We start from the raw sequence: 18,597 nt of genomic DNA on the forward strand, positions 1-18,597 counted from the left end.
AGTCACATACATACATACACGCATACACACACAGTCACATACATACACACACACATACATGCATAAATACACACACAGTCACATACATACACACACACACACACATACATACATAAATACACACACAGTCACATACATACATACACGCATACACACACACACACATGCATAAATACACACACAGTCACATACATACATACACGCATACACACACATACATGCATAAATACACACACAGTCACATACATACACACACACATACATACATGCATAAATACACACACAGTCACATACATACACACACACACACATGCATAAATACACACACAGTCACATACATACACACATACATACACACATGCATAAATACACACACAGTCACATACATACATACACGCATACACACACATACATGCATAAATACACACACAGTCACATACATACACACATGCATAAATACACACACAGTCACATACATACATACACGCATACACACACAGTCACATACATACACACACACATACATGCATAAATACACACACAGTCACATACATACACACATACATAAACACCAATGAGTAAAACAGAAACACTAACCCCTGTAGTCAGAGACACTAGTGAAGCATCATGTCACACTCACTTTTTTTTTTTAAGGTGGGCCCCCACCCTCAGGGGCCAGTCGCAGTTCCGTCCCTCTGCAGCCATTTTGATGTTTTTGCTTCCTCTGAGGCAGCTTTTGGTAGGAAAGTCCTTCTGGCAGTTGTTTCAGTTTGATTCTTGTCTTAAAAAACAAACAAGGGACAGTTTAGTCCAAAATAAACTTTCATGATTCAGATAAGGCATGTAATTTTAAACAATTTTCCAATTTACTTTTATCACCAATTTTGCTTTGTTCTCTTGGTATTCTTAGTTGAAAGCTAAACCTAGTAGGTTCATAGGCTAATTTCTAAGCCCTTGAAGGCCGTCTCTTCTCTCAGGGCATTTTGACAGTTTTTCACCACTAGAGGGTGTTAGTTCATGTGTGTCATATAGATAACACTGTGCTCACGCTCATGTTCTAATTGGCTAAATGGCTGTCTGTCAAAATAACTGAAATAAGGGGGCAGTCTGCAGAGGCTTAGATACAGGATAATCACAGAGGTATAAAGTGTATTTATATAACTGTGTTAGTTATGTAAAACTAGGGAATGGGTAATAAAGGAATTATCTATCTTTTGAAACAGTAAAATTCCTGGTGTAGACTGTCCCTTTAATGTCTCAGTGAAAAAGTTTATGTTATAACTCATGGACTCCACAGCTTGGGTATTAGTTCCCAGTAATAATGGATTATGGACTCTCACCACCTTTATAAAAAAAAACCATAATTTATGCTTACCTGATAAATAAATTTATTTCATGGTGGTGAGAGTCCATGAGACCCCACCCCCCAGTTTTTTTTTTTTAAAGAACATCTTTTTCTCTGCACCATTTTTTGGCTTTGAAAATATTCACTTCTGCTTGGCTATGCTTTAGACTGAGGTATGCGTGAGGTGGGAGGGGTTATATAGAGCTCTTGGGATTTGGGAATCTTTGCCTCCTCCAAGTGGTAGGGAAGGTAATTCCCATGAGCAATGGCTCGTGGACTTTCACCACCATAAAATAAATTAATTTATCAGGTAAGCATACATTATGTGTTGTGTGTGTGCATGTGTTTGTGTGCGCGCATGTGTTTGTGTGCGTGCATGTGTTTGTATGCATGCATGTGTGTGTGTGTGTGCAAATGTTTGTGTGTGCGCATGTGTGCGTATGTGTTTGTGTGTGCACATGTGTGCATGTGTACGTATGTGTTTGTGTGTGCCCATGTGTGCATGTGTACGTATGTGTTTGTGTGTTTGCGCACATGTTTGTGCGCGCATGTGTGCATGTGTACGTATGTGTTTGTGTGTGCACATGTGTGCGTATGTGTTTGTGTGTGCACATGTGTGCATGTGTACGTATGTGTTTGTGTGTTTGCGCACATGTTTGTGCGCGCATGTGTGCATGTGTACGTATGTGTTTGTGTGCGCGCATGTGTACATATGTGTTTGTGTGTGTGCGCACATGTGTTTGTGTGTGCATGTTTGTGAGCGCATGCACGTGTTTGTGTGCACGCATGTGTTTGTGTGTGTGCATGTGTTTGTGTGTGCATCTTTTTGTGTGCGCCCATGTGTTTGTGTGCGCGCATGTGTTTGTGTGTGCGCATGTTTGTGTGTGTGCATGTGTTTGTGTGTGTGCATGTGTTTGTGTGTGCATGTGTTTGTGTGTGCATGTGTTTGTGTGGATGTGTTTGCGTGCGCGCATTTGTTTGTATGCGCACATGTGTTTGTGTGTGCATGTGTTTGTGTTTGTGTGTGCGCGCACATGTGTTTGTGTGTGCGCACATGTGTTTGTGTGTGTGCATGTGTTTGTGTGTGCGCATGTGTTTTTTGTGCGCATGTGTTTGCATGTACACATGTGTATGTGCATGTGTGTCAGCGCACGCACGTGTTTGTGTGTGTGCATGTGTTTGAGTGTGCACATGTGCTTGTGTGAGTGTAAATGTGTTTGCGTGTACACATGTGTGTGAGCGCACGCACGTGCTTGTGTTTGTGTGAGTGTGCACATGTGTTTGTGTGAGTGTGCACATGTGTTTGTGTGTGTGCATGTGTTTGTGTGCGCACATGTGTTTGTGTGTGTGCATGTGTTTGTGTGTGTGCATGTGTTTGTGTGATTGTGCGCATGTGTTTGTGTGTGTGCATGTGTGCGTGTCTGTGCATGTGTTTGTGTGAGTGTGCACATGTGTTTGTGTGTGTGCATGTGTTTGTGTGCGTGCATGTGTTTGTGTGTGTGTGCGCGCATGTGTGTCTGTGCATGTGTTTATGTGCATGTGTTTGTGTGTGCGCATGTGTCTGTGTGTGTGCGCATGTGTCTGTGTGTGTGTGCATGTGTTTGTGTGTATGCATGTGTTTGTGTGAGTGTGCACATGTGTTTGTGTGTGTGCATGTGTTTGTGTGATTGTGCGCATGTGTTTGTGTGTGTGCATGTGTGCGTGTCTGTGCATGTGTTTGTGTGAGTGTGCACATGTGTTTGTGTGTGTGCATGTGTTTGTGTGCGTGCATGTGTTTGTGTGTGTGTGCGCGCATGTGTGTTTATGTGCATGTGTTTGTGTGTGCGCATGTGTCTGTGTGTGTGTGTGTGCATGTGTTTGTGTGTATGCATGTGTTTGTGTGAGTGTGCACATGTGTTTGTGTGTGTGCATGTGTTTGTGTGCGCACATGTGTTTGTGTGCGCACATGTGTTTGTGTGTGTGCATGTGTTTGTGTGTGTGCATGTGTTTGTGTGTGCGCATGTGTGCGTGTCTGTGCATGTGTTTGTGTGAGTGTGTGTATGTGTTTGTGTGTGTGCATGTGTTTGTGTGCGTGCATGTGTTTGTGTGTGCGCGCGCATGTGTGTCTGTGCATGTGTTTGTGTGTGCGCATGTGTCTGTGTGTGCATGTGTTTGTGTGTGTGTGCGGCGTGTGTGTCTGTGTTTGTGTGCGCACATGTGTCTGTGCATGTGTTTGTGTGCGCTCATGTGTTTGTGGGCGCGCATGTGTTTGTGTGTCTGTGCATGTGTTTGTGTGTGCGCATGTGTCTGTGTGTGTGCGTGTGTTTGTGTGTGCGTATGTGTCTGTGTTTGTGTGCTCGCATGTGTTTTTGTGTGTGTGCGCATGTGTCTGTGTGTGTGTGCATGTGTTTGTGTGCGCGCATGTGTTTTTGTGTGTATGTGCATGTGTGTCTGTGCATGTGTTTGTGTGTGTATGTGCATGTGTGTCTGCATGTGTTTGTGTGCGCGCATGTGTCTGTGTGTGTACGTGCATGTGTGTCTGTGCATGTGTTTGTGTGTGCGCATGTGTTTGTGTGTCTGTGCATGTGTTTGTGTGTGTGTGCGGCATGTGTGTCTGTGCATGTGTTTGTGTTCGCGCATGTGTCTGTGTTTGTGCATGTGTTTTTTTGTGTGCGCGCGCGCGTGTGTGTGTCTGTGCATGTGCATGTGTGCGCGCATGTGTCTGTGTGTGTGTGTGCATGTGTTTGTGTGCGCACATGTGTTTGTGTGTGTACGTGCATGTGTGTCTGTGCATGTGTTTGTGTGTGCGCATGTGTTTGTGTGTCTGTGCATGTGTTTGTGTGTGTGCGGCATGTGTGTCTGTGCATGTGTTTGTGTGCGCGCATGTGTCTGTGTGTGTGCATGTGTTTGTGTGCGCGCGCGTGTGTGTGTGTCTGTGCATGTGTGCGCGCATGTGTCTGTGTGTGTGTGTGCATGTGTTTGTGTGCGCGCATGTGTTTGTGTGTGTACGTGCATGTGTGTCTGTGCATGTGTTTGTGCGCGCGCATGTGTCTGTGTGTGTACGTGCATGTGTGTCTGTGCATGTGTCTGTGTGTGTACGTGCATGTGTGTCTGTGCATGTGTTTGTGTGTGTGCATGTGTCTGTGTGTGTGCATGTGTTTGTGTGCGCGCATGTGTCTGTGTGTGTACGTGCATGTGTGTCTGTGCATGTGTTTGTGTGCGCGCACGTGTCTGTGTGTGTACGTGCATGTGTGTCTGTGCATGTGTCTGTGTGTGTACGTGCATGTGTGTCTGTGCATGTGTTTGTGTGTGCGCATGTGTCTGTGTGTGTGCATGTGTTTGTGTGCGCGCATGTGTCTGTGTGTGTACGTGCATGTGTGTCTGTGCATGTGTTTGTGTGCGCGCACGTGTCTGTGTGTGTACGTGCATGTGTGTCTGTGCATGTGTCTGTGTGTGTACGTGCATGTGTGTCTGTGCATGTGTTTGTGTGTGCGCATGTGTCTGTGTGTGTGCATGTGTTTGTGTGCGCGCATGTGTCTGTGTGTGTACGTGCATGTGTGTCTGTGCATGTGTTTGTGTGCGCGCACGTGTCTGTGTGTGTACGTGCATGTGTGTCTGTGCATGTGTCTGTGTGTGTACGTGCATGTGTGTCTGTGCATGTGTTTGTGTGTGCGCATGTGTCTGTGTGTGTGCATGTGTTTGTGTGCGCGCATGTGTCTGTGTGTGTACGTGCATGTGTGTCTGTGCATGTGTTTGTGTGCGCGCACGTGTCTGTGTGTGTACGTGCATGTGTGTCTGTGCATGTGTCTGTGTGTGTACGTGCATGTGTGTCTGTGCATGTGTTTGTGTGCGCGCACGTGTCTGTGTGTGTATGTGTGTGAAGGCTATTGTTTAGATGCTGCCCTACTCTTGACTGTTTCAGATTTGTATTTACGGACACATTATTGTTTGGTTCGAGGCCTGCTAATGACAGGGCGAATTTACTAAAATAAAAGGAATTGTTGCAGGAAATGAAAAAGGTGTCCTTAAAACAACTGCGCAACTCATCGTTTGAAAAACTGCAGCATTTTCTTGAAACTATAAAAAGAACGGAAAAAGATCTATATGAGAGCAACAGAAAACTTGAACTTGTCACTATGGAGAACTGCAGATTAAAACTAGTGAGTAACCGGATTTTATGTTTCTAGCACATTTCTAACACTGATAACAAAACTGACTTTATGAGATAGAAGAGCAGCCTGAATAATGTGCGAGTAGAACTAACTAGAATATGCAGCTTCACCCTGAACTTTAAAGGAACATTCCTGCACACAGAGGAATTAGATCTTCGGATAGAAACATATTTACATTATACATTATATAACGTATTATAATCTTTCTACTAAAAGTTATCACTGTTTTAGTGTTAGCATTTTTCTCTGGACGTGCATGTGAAGCATAGCTAGATATTCTCAGTGCACTAGCATTTTAAATAATGCAGCTGCTCAGAGAGCCAGTGGGGGCTTTTTTTTATCATGTCATGACTTTTATCAATTATGTAAATGTAATAATTACCAGATGATAAAAGCACCTCAGCCTTTCTGAGCAAATGCATTTAAAACTCCTCCCTACAGGTAGCGTTTTCCAGTCTCTTTGTTTTGCTGCAATGACCGGCGACTAACTTGTAAGCTCTATGACGTGGTCACGTGCAGCCGTACATGCGAATGCGTCAGACAAAGTGTTTATGCAAATATAGTCTCCTTGGCAAAGTAAAGGGGTTATTTGTTCCGGAGACGTTAGAAGAGTATGGACACGGTTATACACACCGTAGATAATCTCATCTGCCTGGAAAATATATAGAACAACAGCTTTTCAAACAGACATGAGTATAAATTCACAAAACTGCAAATACAGCATGTTCCTCTGAATACTTGGTCCGGTTTAACCCCCTACTTCTGCTCATGCTCAATTTATAATAAATGACATCATCGAATGGTATATGACGAGTGTACGGCACACCACGACTCCACAAGCTGAAGAAAGGAGGAGGAGGGAGGAGTTTGGGGGCCATTTATAAACGACCGAGAAAAGGAATATTTCCAAAAAAAAATATTTAAATGTTGGACCAGAAGTACGTGGCACTGGACGCATTAGGATTACATGGAGACAACAAATTGTTATGCGTAAGCTGTAGTACAGCGTAGATTGTCCCTTTGAGTACACTTTTGAAACAGCTATAGCTTTTACTAGAAGCATTTTTTTGATACATGTATATTGCAAAATTGCTGGAATGTCACTTTAAGGCATTCTAGTGCAATGTCACAGGGGACTATGAGGTTAGGATTATGGCTTTAGTGACTGGTTTAGGGTTAGCTAGCGTGTACTCACCTGTTACATATAGATAGATAGATAGATAGATAGATAGATAGATAGATAGATAGATAGATAGATAGATAGATAGATAGATGATAGATAAATATATAAGATAGATAGATTATATAGATAAATAGATAGATTATAAGATAGATGGATAGATAGATGATAGATTGATAAGATAGATAAATAGATAAGATAGATAAATGATAAGATAGATTATTAAATAGATAGATAAATAGATAAGATAGATTGATTAAAAGATAGATATATCCTTCACTATAAGTGTTTATTGTCAGTGCTGGGTATTGTAACTGGAGCACAAAACTGAACTTTATAAAGCTAGAATTTATCATCAAGTGGTGCTGTGTGTATTTATAAAACATTTATGTTATTTACAGGGTTGTGCACAGTTTAAAGAGGATATTGAAAAAGCAACAAGTGAAACAAACAAACATAAGTTAGCGACAGAAGAAATGGAAGGAGCCTTGGTATCTCGTATTGGTAAGGTGAAATTATTTTAACGTTAGCGGCCCTCAATAAACTAAATATTTATCATGGGCAGGTGGTCATTATAGAGAACACTTCTGTCAAATTAACTAACAAAATGATAAATGAGGGTTAGCAACAAGAAAGGAAGGAAAAGCCAGGGAATGCTGGAGTGAGACAGCCAAGGATAGTGAGAGACAGGAAGTGGAAAAGAGACACTTCCAAAGAGAGACAGAACAGGGTTTACTTTCAGGATCCCGTACTGTACAATAAGAACTTACAGTCTGGTGAGATTGAAGCATCTCAATAGTTTAAACGGAATAAATCTCGCCATATTGCAAAAACAAAGTGTGGGAAATTTTTAAACCACAATATTGTGGCCACTTTCTTTTGTTAGATATTAATATCACACACTGCTGAATGTCATTCTAGGAAAAAAAATCTTGAAAAACTAAAAAACTAAATTTCTCCAACATAGGTGTGTCCGGTCCACGGCGTCATCCTTACTTGTGGGATATTCTCCTCCCCAACAGGAAATGGCAAAGAGCCCAGCAAAGCTGGTCACATGATCCCTCCTAGGCTCCGCCTACCCCAGTCATTCTCTTTGCCGTTGTACAGGCAACATCTCCACGGAGATGGCTTAGAGTTTTTTAGTGTTTAACTGTAGTTTTTATTATTCAATCAAGAGTTTGTTATTTTAAAATAGTGCTGGTATGTACTATTTACTCAGAAACAGAAAAGAGATGAAGATTTCTGTTTGTATGAGGAAAATGATTTTAGCACCGTAACTAAAATCCATGGCTGTTCCACACAGGACTGTTGAGAGCAATTAACTTCAGTTGGGGGAACAGTGTGCAGTCTCTTACTGCTTGAGGTATGACACATTCTAACAAGACGATGTAATGCTGGAAGCTGTCATTTTCCCTATGGGATCCGGTAAGCCATGTTTATTAAGATAGTAAATAAGGGCTTCACAAGGGCTTATTAAGACTGTAGACTTTTTCTGGGCTAAATCGATTCATTATTAACACATATTTAGCCTTGAGGAATCATTTATTCTGGGTATTTTTATATGATTATATCGGCAGGCACTGTTTTTGACACCTTATTCTTTAGGGGCTTTCCCTAATCATAGTCAGAGCCTCATTTTCGCGCCGGTATGGCGCACTTGTTTTTGAGGACAGCATGGCATGCAGCTGCATGTGTGTGGAGCTCTGATACACAGAAAAGTCTTTCTGAAGGCATCATTTGGTATCGTATTCCCCTTTGGGCTTGGTTGGGTCTCAGCAAAGCAGATTCCAGGGACTGTAAAGGGGTTAAATATAAAAACGGCTCCGGTTCCGTTATTTTAAGGGTTAAAGCTTCCAAATTTGGTGTGCAATACTTTTAAGGCTTTAAGACACTGTGGTGAAATTTTGGTGAATTTTGAACAATTCCTTCATACTTTTTCGCAATTGCAGTAATAAAGTGTGTTTAGTTTAAAATTTAAAGTGACAGTAACGGTTTTATTTTAAAACGTTTTTTGTGCTTTGTTATCAAGTTTATGCCTGTTTACAATGTCTGAACTACCAGATAGATTGTGTTCTGACTGTGGGGAAACCAAGGTTCCTTCTCATTTAACTATATGTATTTTATGTCATAAAAAATTTTAGTAAAAATGATGCCCAAGATGATTCCTCAAGTGAGGGGAGTAAGCATGGTACTGCATCATCCCCTCCTTCGTCTACACCAGTCTTGCCCATACAGGAGGCCCCTAGTACATCTAGTGCGCCAATACTCCTTACTATGCAACATTTAACGGCTGTAATGGATAATTCTATCAAAAACATTTTAGCCAATATGCCCACTTATCAGTGAAAGCGCGACTGCTCTGTTTTAGAAAATTCTGTAGAGCATGAGAACGCTGATGATATGGTTTCTGAAGGGCCCCTACACCAGTCTGAGGGGGCCAGGGAGGTTTTGTCTGAGGGAGAAATTTCAGATTCAGGAAACATTTCTCAATAAGCTGAACCTGATGTGATTACTTTTAAATTTAAGTTGGAACATCTCCGCGCTCTGCTTAAGGAGGTGTTATCCAATTTGGATGATTGTGATTATCTGGTCATTCCAGAACCACTATATAAAATGGAAAAGTTCTTAGAGGCCCCGGGGCCCCCCGAAGCTTTTCCTATATCCAAGCGGGTGGCGTACATTGTTAGTAAAGAATGGGACAGGCCCGGTATACCTTTAGTACCTCCCCCCATATTTATAAAATTGTTTTCCTATAGTCGACCCCAGAAAGGACTGATGGCAGACAGTCCCCAAGGTCGAGGGGGCGGTTTCTACTCTACACAAGCGCGCCACTATACCCATAGAAGATAGTTGTGCTTTCCAAGATCCTATGGATAAAAAATTAGAAGGTCTGCTAAAGATGTTTGTTCAGCAAGGTTCCCTTCTACAACCAATTGCATGCATTGTCCCTGTCACTGCAGCCGCGTGTTTCTAGTTTGATGAGCTAGGAAAGGCGATTATTAGTAATTCTTCTTCTTATGAGGAGATTATGGACAGAATTCGTGCTCTTAAATTGGCTAATTCTTTCACCCTAGACGCCACCTTGCAATAGGCTAGGTTAGCGGCGAAAAAATTCTGGGTTTGCTATTGTGGCGCAGAGCGCTTCGGTTAAAATCTTGGCCAGCGGATGCGTCTTCCAAGAACAAATTGCTTGACATTCCTTTCAAGGGGAAAACACTCTTTGGCCCTGACTTGAAAGAGATTATCTCTGATATCACTGGGGGCAAGGGCCACGCCCTTCCTCAGGATAGGTCTTTTCAAGACCAAAAATAAACCTAAGTTTCGTCCCTTTCGCAGAAACGGATCAGCCCCAAGGGCTAGGTCCTTTAAGCAGGAAGGTAATACTTCTCAAGCCAATCCAGCCTGGAGACCTATGCAAGGCTGGAACAAAAGAGAGCAGGCCAGGAAACCTGCCACTGCTACCAAGACAGCATGAAATGCGGGCCCCCGATCCGGGACCGGATCTGGTGGGGGGCAGACTCTCTCTCTTCGCTCAGGCTGGGGCAAGAGATGTTCTGGATCCTTGGGCGCTAGAAATAGTCTCCCAAGGTTATTCTCTGGAGTTCAAGGGGCTTCCTCCAAGGGGGAGGTTCCACAGGTCTCAGTTGTCTTCAGATCACATAAGAAGACAGGCATTCTTACATTGGGTAGAAGACCTGCTAAAAATGGGAGTGATTCATCCTGTTCCATTAGGAGAACAAGGGATGGGGTCCTACTCCAATCTGTTCATAGTTCCCAAAAAAGAGGGAACGTTCAGACCAATCTTAGATCTCAAGATCTTGAACAAGTTTCTCAAGGTTCCATCGTTCAAGATGGAAACCATTCGAACACTCCTTCCTTTCATCCAGGAAGGTCAATTCATGACCAAGGTGGATTTCAAGGATGCGTATCTACATATTCCTATCCACAAGGAACATCATCGGTTCCTAAGGTTTGAATTCCTGGACAAGCATTTCCAGTTCGTGGCGTTTTCTTTCGGATTAGCCACTGCTCCTAGGATTTTCTCATAGGTACTAGGGTCCCTTCTGGCGGTGCTAAGACCAAGGGGCATTGCTGTAGTACCTTACTTGGACGACATTCTGATTCGAGCGTCGTCCCTTCCTCAAGTAAAGGCTCACACGGACATTGTCCTGGCCTTTCTCAGATCTCACGGATGGAAAGTGAACGTGGAAAAGAGTTCTCTATCTCCGTCATCGAGGGTTCCCTTCTTGGGAACTATAATAGACTCCTTAGAAATGAGGATTTTTCTGACAGAAGCCAGAAAAACAAAACTTCTAGACTCTTGTCGGATACTTCATTCCGTTCCTCTTCCTTCCATAGCGCAGTGCATGGAAGTGATAGGTTTCATGGTTGCGGCAATGGACATAGTTCCTTTTGTGCGCATTCATCTAAGACCATTACAACTGTTCATGCTCAGTCAGTGGAATGGGGACTATTCAGACTTGTCTCCGAAGATACAAGTAAATCAGAGGACCAGAGACTCATTCCGTTGGTGGCTGTCCCTGGACAACCTGTCACAAGGGATGACCTTCCGCAGACCAGAGTGGGTCCTTGTCACGACCGACGCCAGTCTGATGGGCTGGGGCGCGGTCTGGGGATCCCTGAAAGCTCAGGGTCTTTGGTCTCGGGTAGAATCTCTTCTACCGATAAATATTCTGGAACTGAGAGCGATATTCAATGCTCTCAAAGCTTGGCCTCAGCTAGCGAGGGCCAAGTTCATACATCAACCATCAGGGGGGAACAAGGAGTTCCCTAGCGATGGAAGAAGTGACCAAAATCATTCTATGGGCGGAGTCTCACTCCTGCCACCTGTCTGCTATCCACATCCCAGGAGTGGAAAATTGGGAAGCGGATTTTCTGAGTCGTCAGACATTGCATCCGGGGGAGTGGGAACTCCATCCGGAAATCTTTGCCCAAGTCACTCAACCGTGGGGCATTCCAGACATGGATCTGATGGCCTCTCGTCAGAACTTCAGAGTTCCTTACTACGGGTACAGATCCAGGGATCCCAAGGCGGCTCTAGTGGATGCACTAGTAGCACCTTGGACCTTCAAACTAGCTTATGTGTTCCCGCCGTTTCCTCTCATCCCCAGGCTGGTAGCCAGGATCAATCAGGAGAGGGCGTCGGTGATTTTGATAGCTCCTGCGTGGCCACGCAGGACTTGGTATGCAGATCTGGTGAATATGTCATCGGCTCCACCATGGAAGCTACCTTTGAGACGAGACCTTCTTGTTCTAGGTCCGTTCGACCCACTCCAGCTGACTGCTTGGAGATTGAACGCTTGATCTTATCAAAGCGAGGGTTCTCAGATTCTGTTATTAATACTCTTGTTCAGGCCTGAAAGCCTGTAACCAGAAAAATTACCACATAATTTGGTATATCTGTTGGTGTGAATCTGCAGGATTCCCTTGGGACAAGGTTAAGATTCCTAAGAGTCTATCCTTCCTTCGAGAAGGATTGGAAAAAGGATTATCTGCAAGTTCCTTGATGGGACAGATTTCTGCCTTGTCTGTGTTACTTCACAAAAAGCTGGCAGCTGTGCCAGATGTTCTAGCCTTTGTTCAGGCTCTGGTTAGAATAAAGCCTGTTTACAAAATTTTGACTCCTCCTTGGAGTCTCAACCTAGTTCTTTCAGTTCTTTAGGGGGTTCCGTTTGAACCCTTACATTCCGTTGATATTAAGTTATTATCTTGGAAAGTTTTGTTTTTGGTTGCAATTTCTTCTGCTAGAAGAGTTTCAGAATTATCTGCTCTGCAGTGTTCTTCTCCTTATCTGGTGTTCCATGCAGATAAGGTGGTTTTGCGTACTAAACCTGGTTTTCTTCCAAAAGTTGTTTCTAACAAAAACATTAACCAGGAGATAGTTGTGCCTTCTTTGTGTCCTAATCCAGTTTCAAAGAAGGAACGTTTGTTGCACAACTTGGATGTAGTTCGTGCTCTCAAATTTTACTTAGCAGCTACTAAGGATTTCAGACAAACTTTGTTTGTTGTTTATTCTGGTAAACGGAGAGGTCAAAAAGCAACTTCTACTTCTCTCTCCTTCTGGATTAAAAGCATTATCCGATTGGCTTATGAGACTGCCGGACGGCAGCCTCCTGAAAGAATCACAGCTCACTCCATTAGGGCTGTGGCTTCCACATGGGCCTTCAAGAACGAGGCTTCTGTTGATCAGATATGTAAGGCAGTGACTTGGTCTTCACTGCACACTTTTTCTAAATTTTACAAATTTGATACTTTTGCTTCTTCTGAGGCTATTTTTGGGAGAAAGGTTTTGCAAGCCGTGGTGCCTTCCATTTAGGTGACCTGATTTGCTCCCTCCCTTCATCCGTGTCCTAAAGCTTTGGTATTGGTTCCCACAAGTAAGGATGACGCCGTGGACCGGACACACCTATGTTGGAGAAAACAGAATTTATGTTTACCTGATAAATTACTTTCTCCAACGGTGTGTCCGGTCCACGGCCCGCCCTGGTTTTTTTAATCAGGTCTGATAATTTATTTTCTTTAACTACAGTCACCACGGTAACATATGGTTTCTCCTATGCAAATATTCCTCCTTAACGTCGGTCGAATGACTGGGGTAGGCGGAGCCTAGGAGGGATCATGTGACCAGCTTTGCTGGGCTCTTTGCCATTTCCTGTTGGGGAGGAGAATATCCCACAAGTAAGGATGACGCCGTGGACCGGACACACCGTTGGAGAAAGTAATTTATCAGGTAAACATAAATTCTGTTTTATGCTTACCTGATAAATTATTTTCTTTCCTGGCATGGAGAGTCCACAAATCCATTCTAATTACTAGTAGTGGGTATTCAACTCCTGGCCACCAGGAGGAGGCAAAGAACACCCCAGCAGAGCTGTTAAAGGGACAGTCAAGTAAAAAAAAAAAAACTTTCATGATTTAAATAGGGCATGTAATTTTAAACAACTTTCCAATTTATTTTTATTACCAATTTTGCTTTGTTTTCTTGGTATTCTTAGTTTAAAGCTAAACCTAGGAGGTTCATATGCTAATTTCTAAGACCTTGAAGGCCGCCTCTAATCTGAAGCATTTTGACAGTTTTTCACCACTAGAGGGCGTTAGTTCATGTGTTTCACATAGATAACATTGAACTCAGGCACGTGAAGCTCCCAGGAGTCAGCACCGATTGGCTAAAAATGCAAGTCTGTCAAAAGAACTGAAATAAGGGGGCAGTTTGCAGAGGCATAGATACAAGGTAATCACAGAGGTAAAAAAACAAATTTATGCTTACCTGATAAATTTATTTCTTTCTTGACACGGTGAGTCCATGGATCATCTAATTACTATTGGGAATATCACTCCTGCCCAGCAGGAGGCGGCAAAGAGCACCACAGCAAAGCTGTTAAATATCACCTCCCTTCCCTCCAACCCCAGTCATTCGACTAAAGCAAAGGAGAGAAAGGAAGCAACAAGGTGCAGAGGTGTCTGAAGTTTATAACAAAAAACCCTGTCCTTAAGAAAACAGGGCGGGCCATGGACTCACCGTGTCAAGAAATAAATAAATTTATCAGGTAAACATAAATTTTGTTTTCTTTCCAATGACACGATGAGTCAACGGATCATCTAATTACTATTGGGAATCAATACCCAAGCTAGAGGACACAGATGATAAGGGAGGGACAAGACGGGGAACCTAAACGGAAGGCACCACTGCTTGAAGAACCTTTCTCCCAAAAGAAGCCTCAGCCGAAGCAAAAGTATCAAATTTATAGCATTTAGAAAAAGTGTGAAGAGAGGACCAAGTTGCAGCCTTGCAAATCTGTTCCACAGAAGCTTTATTTTTAAAATGCCCAGGAAGAGGAAACAGCCCTCGTAGAATGAGCCGTAACTCTCCAGGAGGCTGCTGTCCAGCAGTTTCATAAGCCAAGCGAATGATACTCTTCAGCCACAAAGAAAGAGAAGTAGCCGTAGCTTTCTGCCCTTTACGTTTTCCAGAGAAAACTACAAACAGAGCAGAAGACTGACGAAAATCCTTTTTTTTTTTTTATTGGGTTTCCAAATACAAGCATAAACATATACAAAGGAGAAAAAAATAAAAATAAAAAAAATAATAACCGTTGACCACTCAACATAAAACATTATACATTGTACATTTCTCAAACCTATAACATACTCCGAATGCTACCTAACATGTAGTCTAGGATTAGTCTGTACTTTGAATATCTACCCACAACAAAAAGACTCGGCTAACGTGCTATGACTCATCGCTAACACTTTTCCTTGCATGGACTCAGCGTTGGTCACTTTTTTGCCTGAAACCCTTTCAGTGCCTATAATTACCCATGGATTACATTTCCCATTTTGTCGAGACCTATATATGTAGTTCCTCGATTGTTTGCATTACAATAACATCTCAATTAAACAGCCAACCTGTAAAAACATTATTCTACGTCAACCCCACCCCAGAATGCAGATAATGGGGGGGGGCACCAGGAGGGGGAGGAGGGGGGCGGAAGAGGGAGAGAGAGAGAAAAAAAATAAATATTACCCAACTCTAATATTTAATTCTATTGCATGACCCTCTCTGTTAGCCAATGCCTGGTTAGAACACCGGATATAATCATATTTAGAAATGGGACTGCGTTCTGGAATGGCTCCAGGAATTGAATCTGTAGCTCCAGAGGCCATGAGCTTATAAAGCTTTCCCATTTTTTAAAATATCTTCTATATTGTTTTTCCGATCCGGCCTTCAAATTCTGCCTTTCCAGAATCATCTGAGATTTAATAACATTTACAAACTCTATAACACTTGGGATATCTCTTTGTTTCCATTTTTTAAAAAGCAGACTACGTGCAACCAATATAACTAGATTAATAAGGTGTCTGTCACCTATATTATCTGTATTTTTTTAAAAAAATATTTGGTGCGACTAAAGTTCTATCCTGGTTTTTAGATGGCAATTCAACCAGTATTGGATCTTTGCCCAATATTGTCTAACTTTAGGGCAACTCCATATGCAGTGTACTAGATTCGCCTCTGCTTCTGCACATTTAAAGCAATTCCCTGATTTAGACACCGTCCATTTGGCCATTCTTACTGGGGTCAGATAAAAATTATTGACTAATTTACACTGCGACTCTCTCCAACTGATGCAAGTAGTTGCCTCAGCGGAGAGTTTTATACTTTCCGTTATATCTTCTGTTTGTAACGTACCAAAATATTTAATAAATTTAGCCTTAACCAGGTTAATATGTTCTTGTCCTTTAATCATCAACATTTTCTGATACCACCAGGAGATTGACAGTTTCCCAGCTAGATATAGCTTTAAACCCGCTGCTATCTGAACCTGCCCCCAGTCTGCTTGCACTTCTCTATTATACTTTTCAATATAGTGACGCACTTGCAGGTATGCGTAGAAATTCTTAGCTGGTAGGTGGTATTGCTCTGCAAGACTCTGGAAAGTTCACGTCTTCCCATCTCTCTCTTCTTTAAACTGGACAAATTGAATCAGACCTTTCTCTCTCCATCCTTGGAACACTCTATTGTTGGACCCTGATGGGAAATCAACACAGCCTATAATAGGTAGATGTGAGGACACACGGAATTCCTGCCCAACTAGCCTACAGTATTGCTGCCATCCTCGAATGATGTTGGCAAACGTTAACATTACACTGACATTGTATGGCAATTTCTTATACGGACAGTGCAATATGGCTTGTGGACTAAATGGGGTAATCAACTCAGAATCTAGATTATAGTACGTTACATATTCTGCCTTAGTCAACCAATCGATTCCAAATTTTGCCAACGCTACTAGGTTGTAAAACTTAATATTTGGGATCGAGAACCCTGCATATTGTTTTAAATTACTAATTTTCTCCAGAGCTATTCGTGGCTTCTTTGTCCCCCAAATAAAAGTAGTACAAGCTTTATTATACTTATCAATATCTTTTTTGGTTATAAATATGGGTAGGTTTTGTATGAGAAATAGTATCTTAGGGAATAAGATTGTTTTTATTAACATACACCTAGCTGATATTGACAGATAGTATAAGTCCCATTTATTTAAGTCTGACTGAATATTCTCAAAGAACTCACTATAATTTAATCGGTACCATTCACTGGGATTTCTACTAATCTTAATCCCTAGATAGTTGATAATTTTAACTTCCCTAAAGATATGGTTTGTACTTTGCCTTGTTTTATTTAACCATAATAACTCAGATTTTTTAGAGTTAATTTTGTACCCCGAGAATGAACTAAACTCCGTTATAATCTCAATAAATCTTGGAATAGTTTCTACGGTGTTCTGCAAAAATAGAAGTATATCGTCTGCGTAGAGAGATATCAACAGACTCTCCCTACCTACCTTAACTGGTTGTATTGCTTGTCTGATATATACTGCAAGGGGCTCCAGGGCAAGGTCAAACAGCAGCGGGGATAATGGGCAACCTTGGCGTGTACCTTTTTCTAAGATTATATAATGTGATAATTCCCCATTCACCAGAAGCTGCGATCTTGGTTTGTTGTAGACCACTTTCACCAGGTCAACCAGGTGGCCTGAGAAACCATAATTTCCGAGAGAAGTTATAAGGTGATTCCATTCAATAGAGTCAAAAACTTTTTCCGCATCTACTGTAACTAATGCTACATCCCTGTTCATGCTACTGGTACACTTATTTCTGCCTTCCTGGTTGGCCCGGTGAAAGTGGTCCAGAACTGTTAAGACTCTTCTCATATTTCGCACCGAGTTCCTGTTCGGGATAAAGCCCGCCTGATCTGTGTGTACCAAATTTCCCACAACTTTTTTAAGTCTGTCTGCCAGCACAGACATAAGTATTTTGTAATCCTGGTTTAACAGGGAAATTGGGCGGTAGGCAGATAATTCCTCCGGACATTTCCCTTTCTTATGTATGAGGGTAATAACTGAATCGGAGAAATACGGTGACTTCAATGCTTTTCTTTGATAGTAATCATTATATAAATCCTCTAATGTACCACCCAACGTCACTGCTAATATTTTGTAGAATTCAATTGAGAGGCCATCTGGACCTGGTGCTTTTCCTGTTTTTGTCCTTTGAATTACCTTAACTATCTCCGACTCAGTAATCACCGCATTGATTTGATTCAACTCCTCTAAAGATATACGGGGCAATTTAATTCTATCCCAGAACCGCACCTTGGCACCCTCATTTATATCTCCACTAGAATACATGTTTTGATAATATTTAACAAATGCTTCTTTGATCTCTGATGATTTAGTAAGAATCCTTTTCCCTACTCTAATTGCTGGTATAAAGTTTTTTTTTTCCGAAACTTTGTTATCTTCGCTAGATACTTGGCAGAGACTCCCATATGTCCTTGATACATGGCCCTAACTTTAAGATCTTCCCCTGCCCACTTTTCTCTAAGAAAATCCTCTCTTTCTGTTTTGGATAGTATATATTTACTCCAAGTACCTTGATTTGGGCGCTTGAGGTATTTGTCGTATGCATTTCTGAGTTGATTCGCCAGTTGCGTCTCTATAACTCTCTTTTACGGGTCATTTTGACCATGTATTCCTTTATTTCTCCACGCATGACCGCTTTTCCTGCCTCCCAAAAAAAAAAATTCTGTCTTATTCTTGTACTCTACGTTTTGTGAACAATACTCTTGCCATCTTGATTTTAACCAATTTGAAAAATGTATATTTTTGCTCATATACGCTGGGAAGCGAAATGAATTCCCCGTACTTCTGATGTTTGTGTCTACCCAAATCTTAAGACTAATAATTGCATGGTCTGAAAGGACAATATCTGCAATTTTAGTTTCCATCTCAAACCTGGATACTTGTTCATCTATTAAAAATAAATCAATACGTGAAAAATTCCTATACGTCTTAGACTCACATGTATACATCCGATCATCCGGGTGTTGTAACCGC

The 18,597-nt window shown here is 42.0% G+C and overlaps 1 protein-coding gene across 1 annotated transcript in view; it reads left to right on the plus strand.

Annotated features, from left to right (window-relative positions):
* The window catches only part of LOC128652321 (repetitive organellar protein-like), a 294,662-nt gene that overhangs the window by 187,040 nt on the left and 89,025 nt on the right, over positions 1-18,597 (plus strand). The window contains exons 16-17 of the mRNA XM_053705258.1: positions 5,332-5,484; positions 7,078-7,180. Coding sequence (XP_053561233.1) covers positions 5,332-5,484; positions 7,078-7,180 — 256 coding nt within the window. The remainder of the gene's footprint in view (positions 1-5,331; positions 5,485-7,077; positions 7,181-18,597) is intronic.

The sequence above is a fragment of the Bombina bombina genome, chromosome 1 (genome assembly GCF_027579735.1).
Source record: "Bombina bombina isolate aBomBom1 chromosome 1, aBomBom1.pri, whole genome shotgun sequence".
NCBI lineage: Eukaryota > Metazoa > Chordata > Amphibia > Anura > Bombinatoridae > Bombina > Bombina bombina.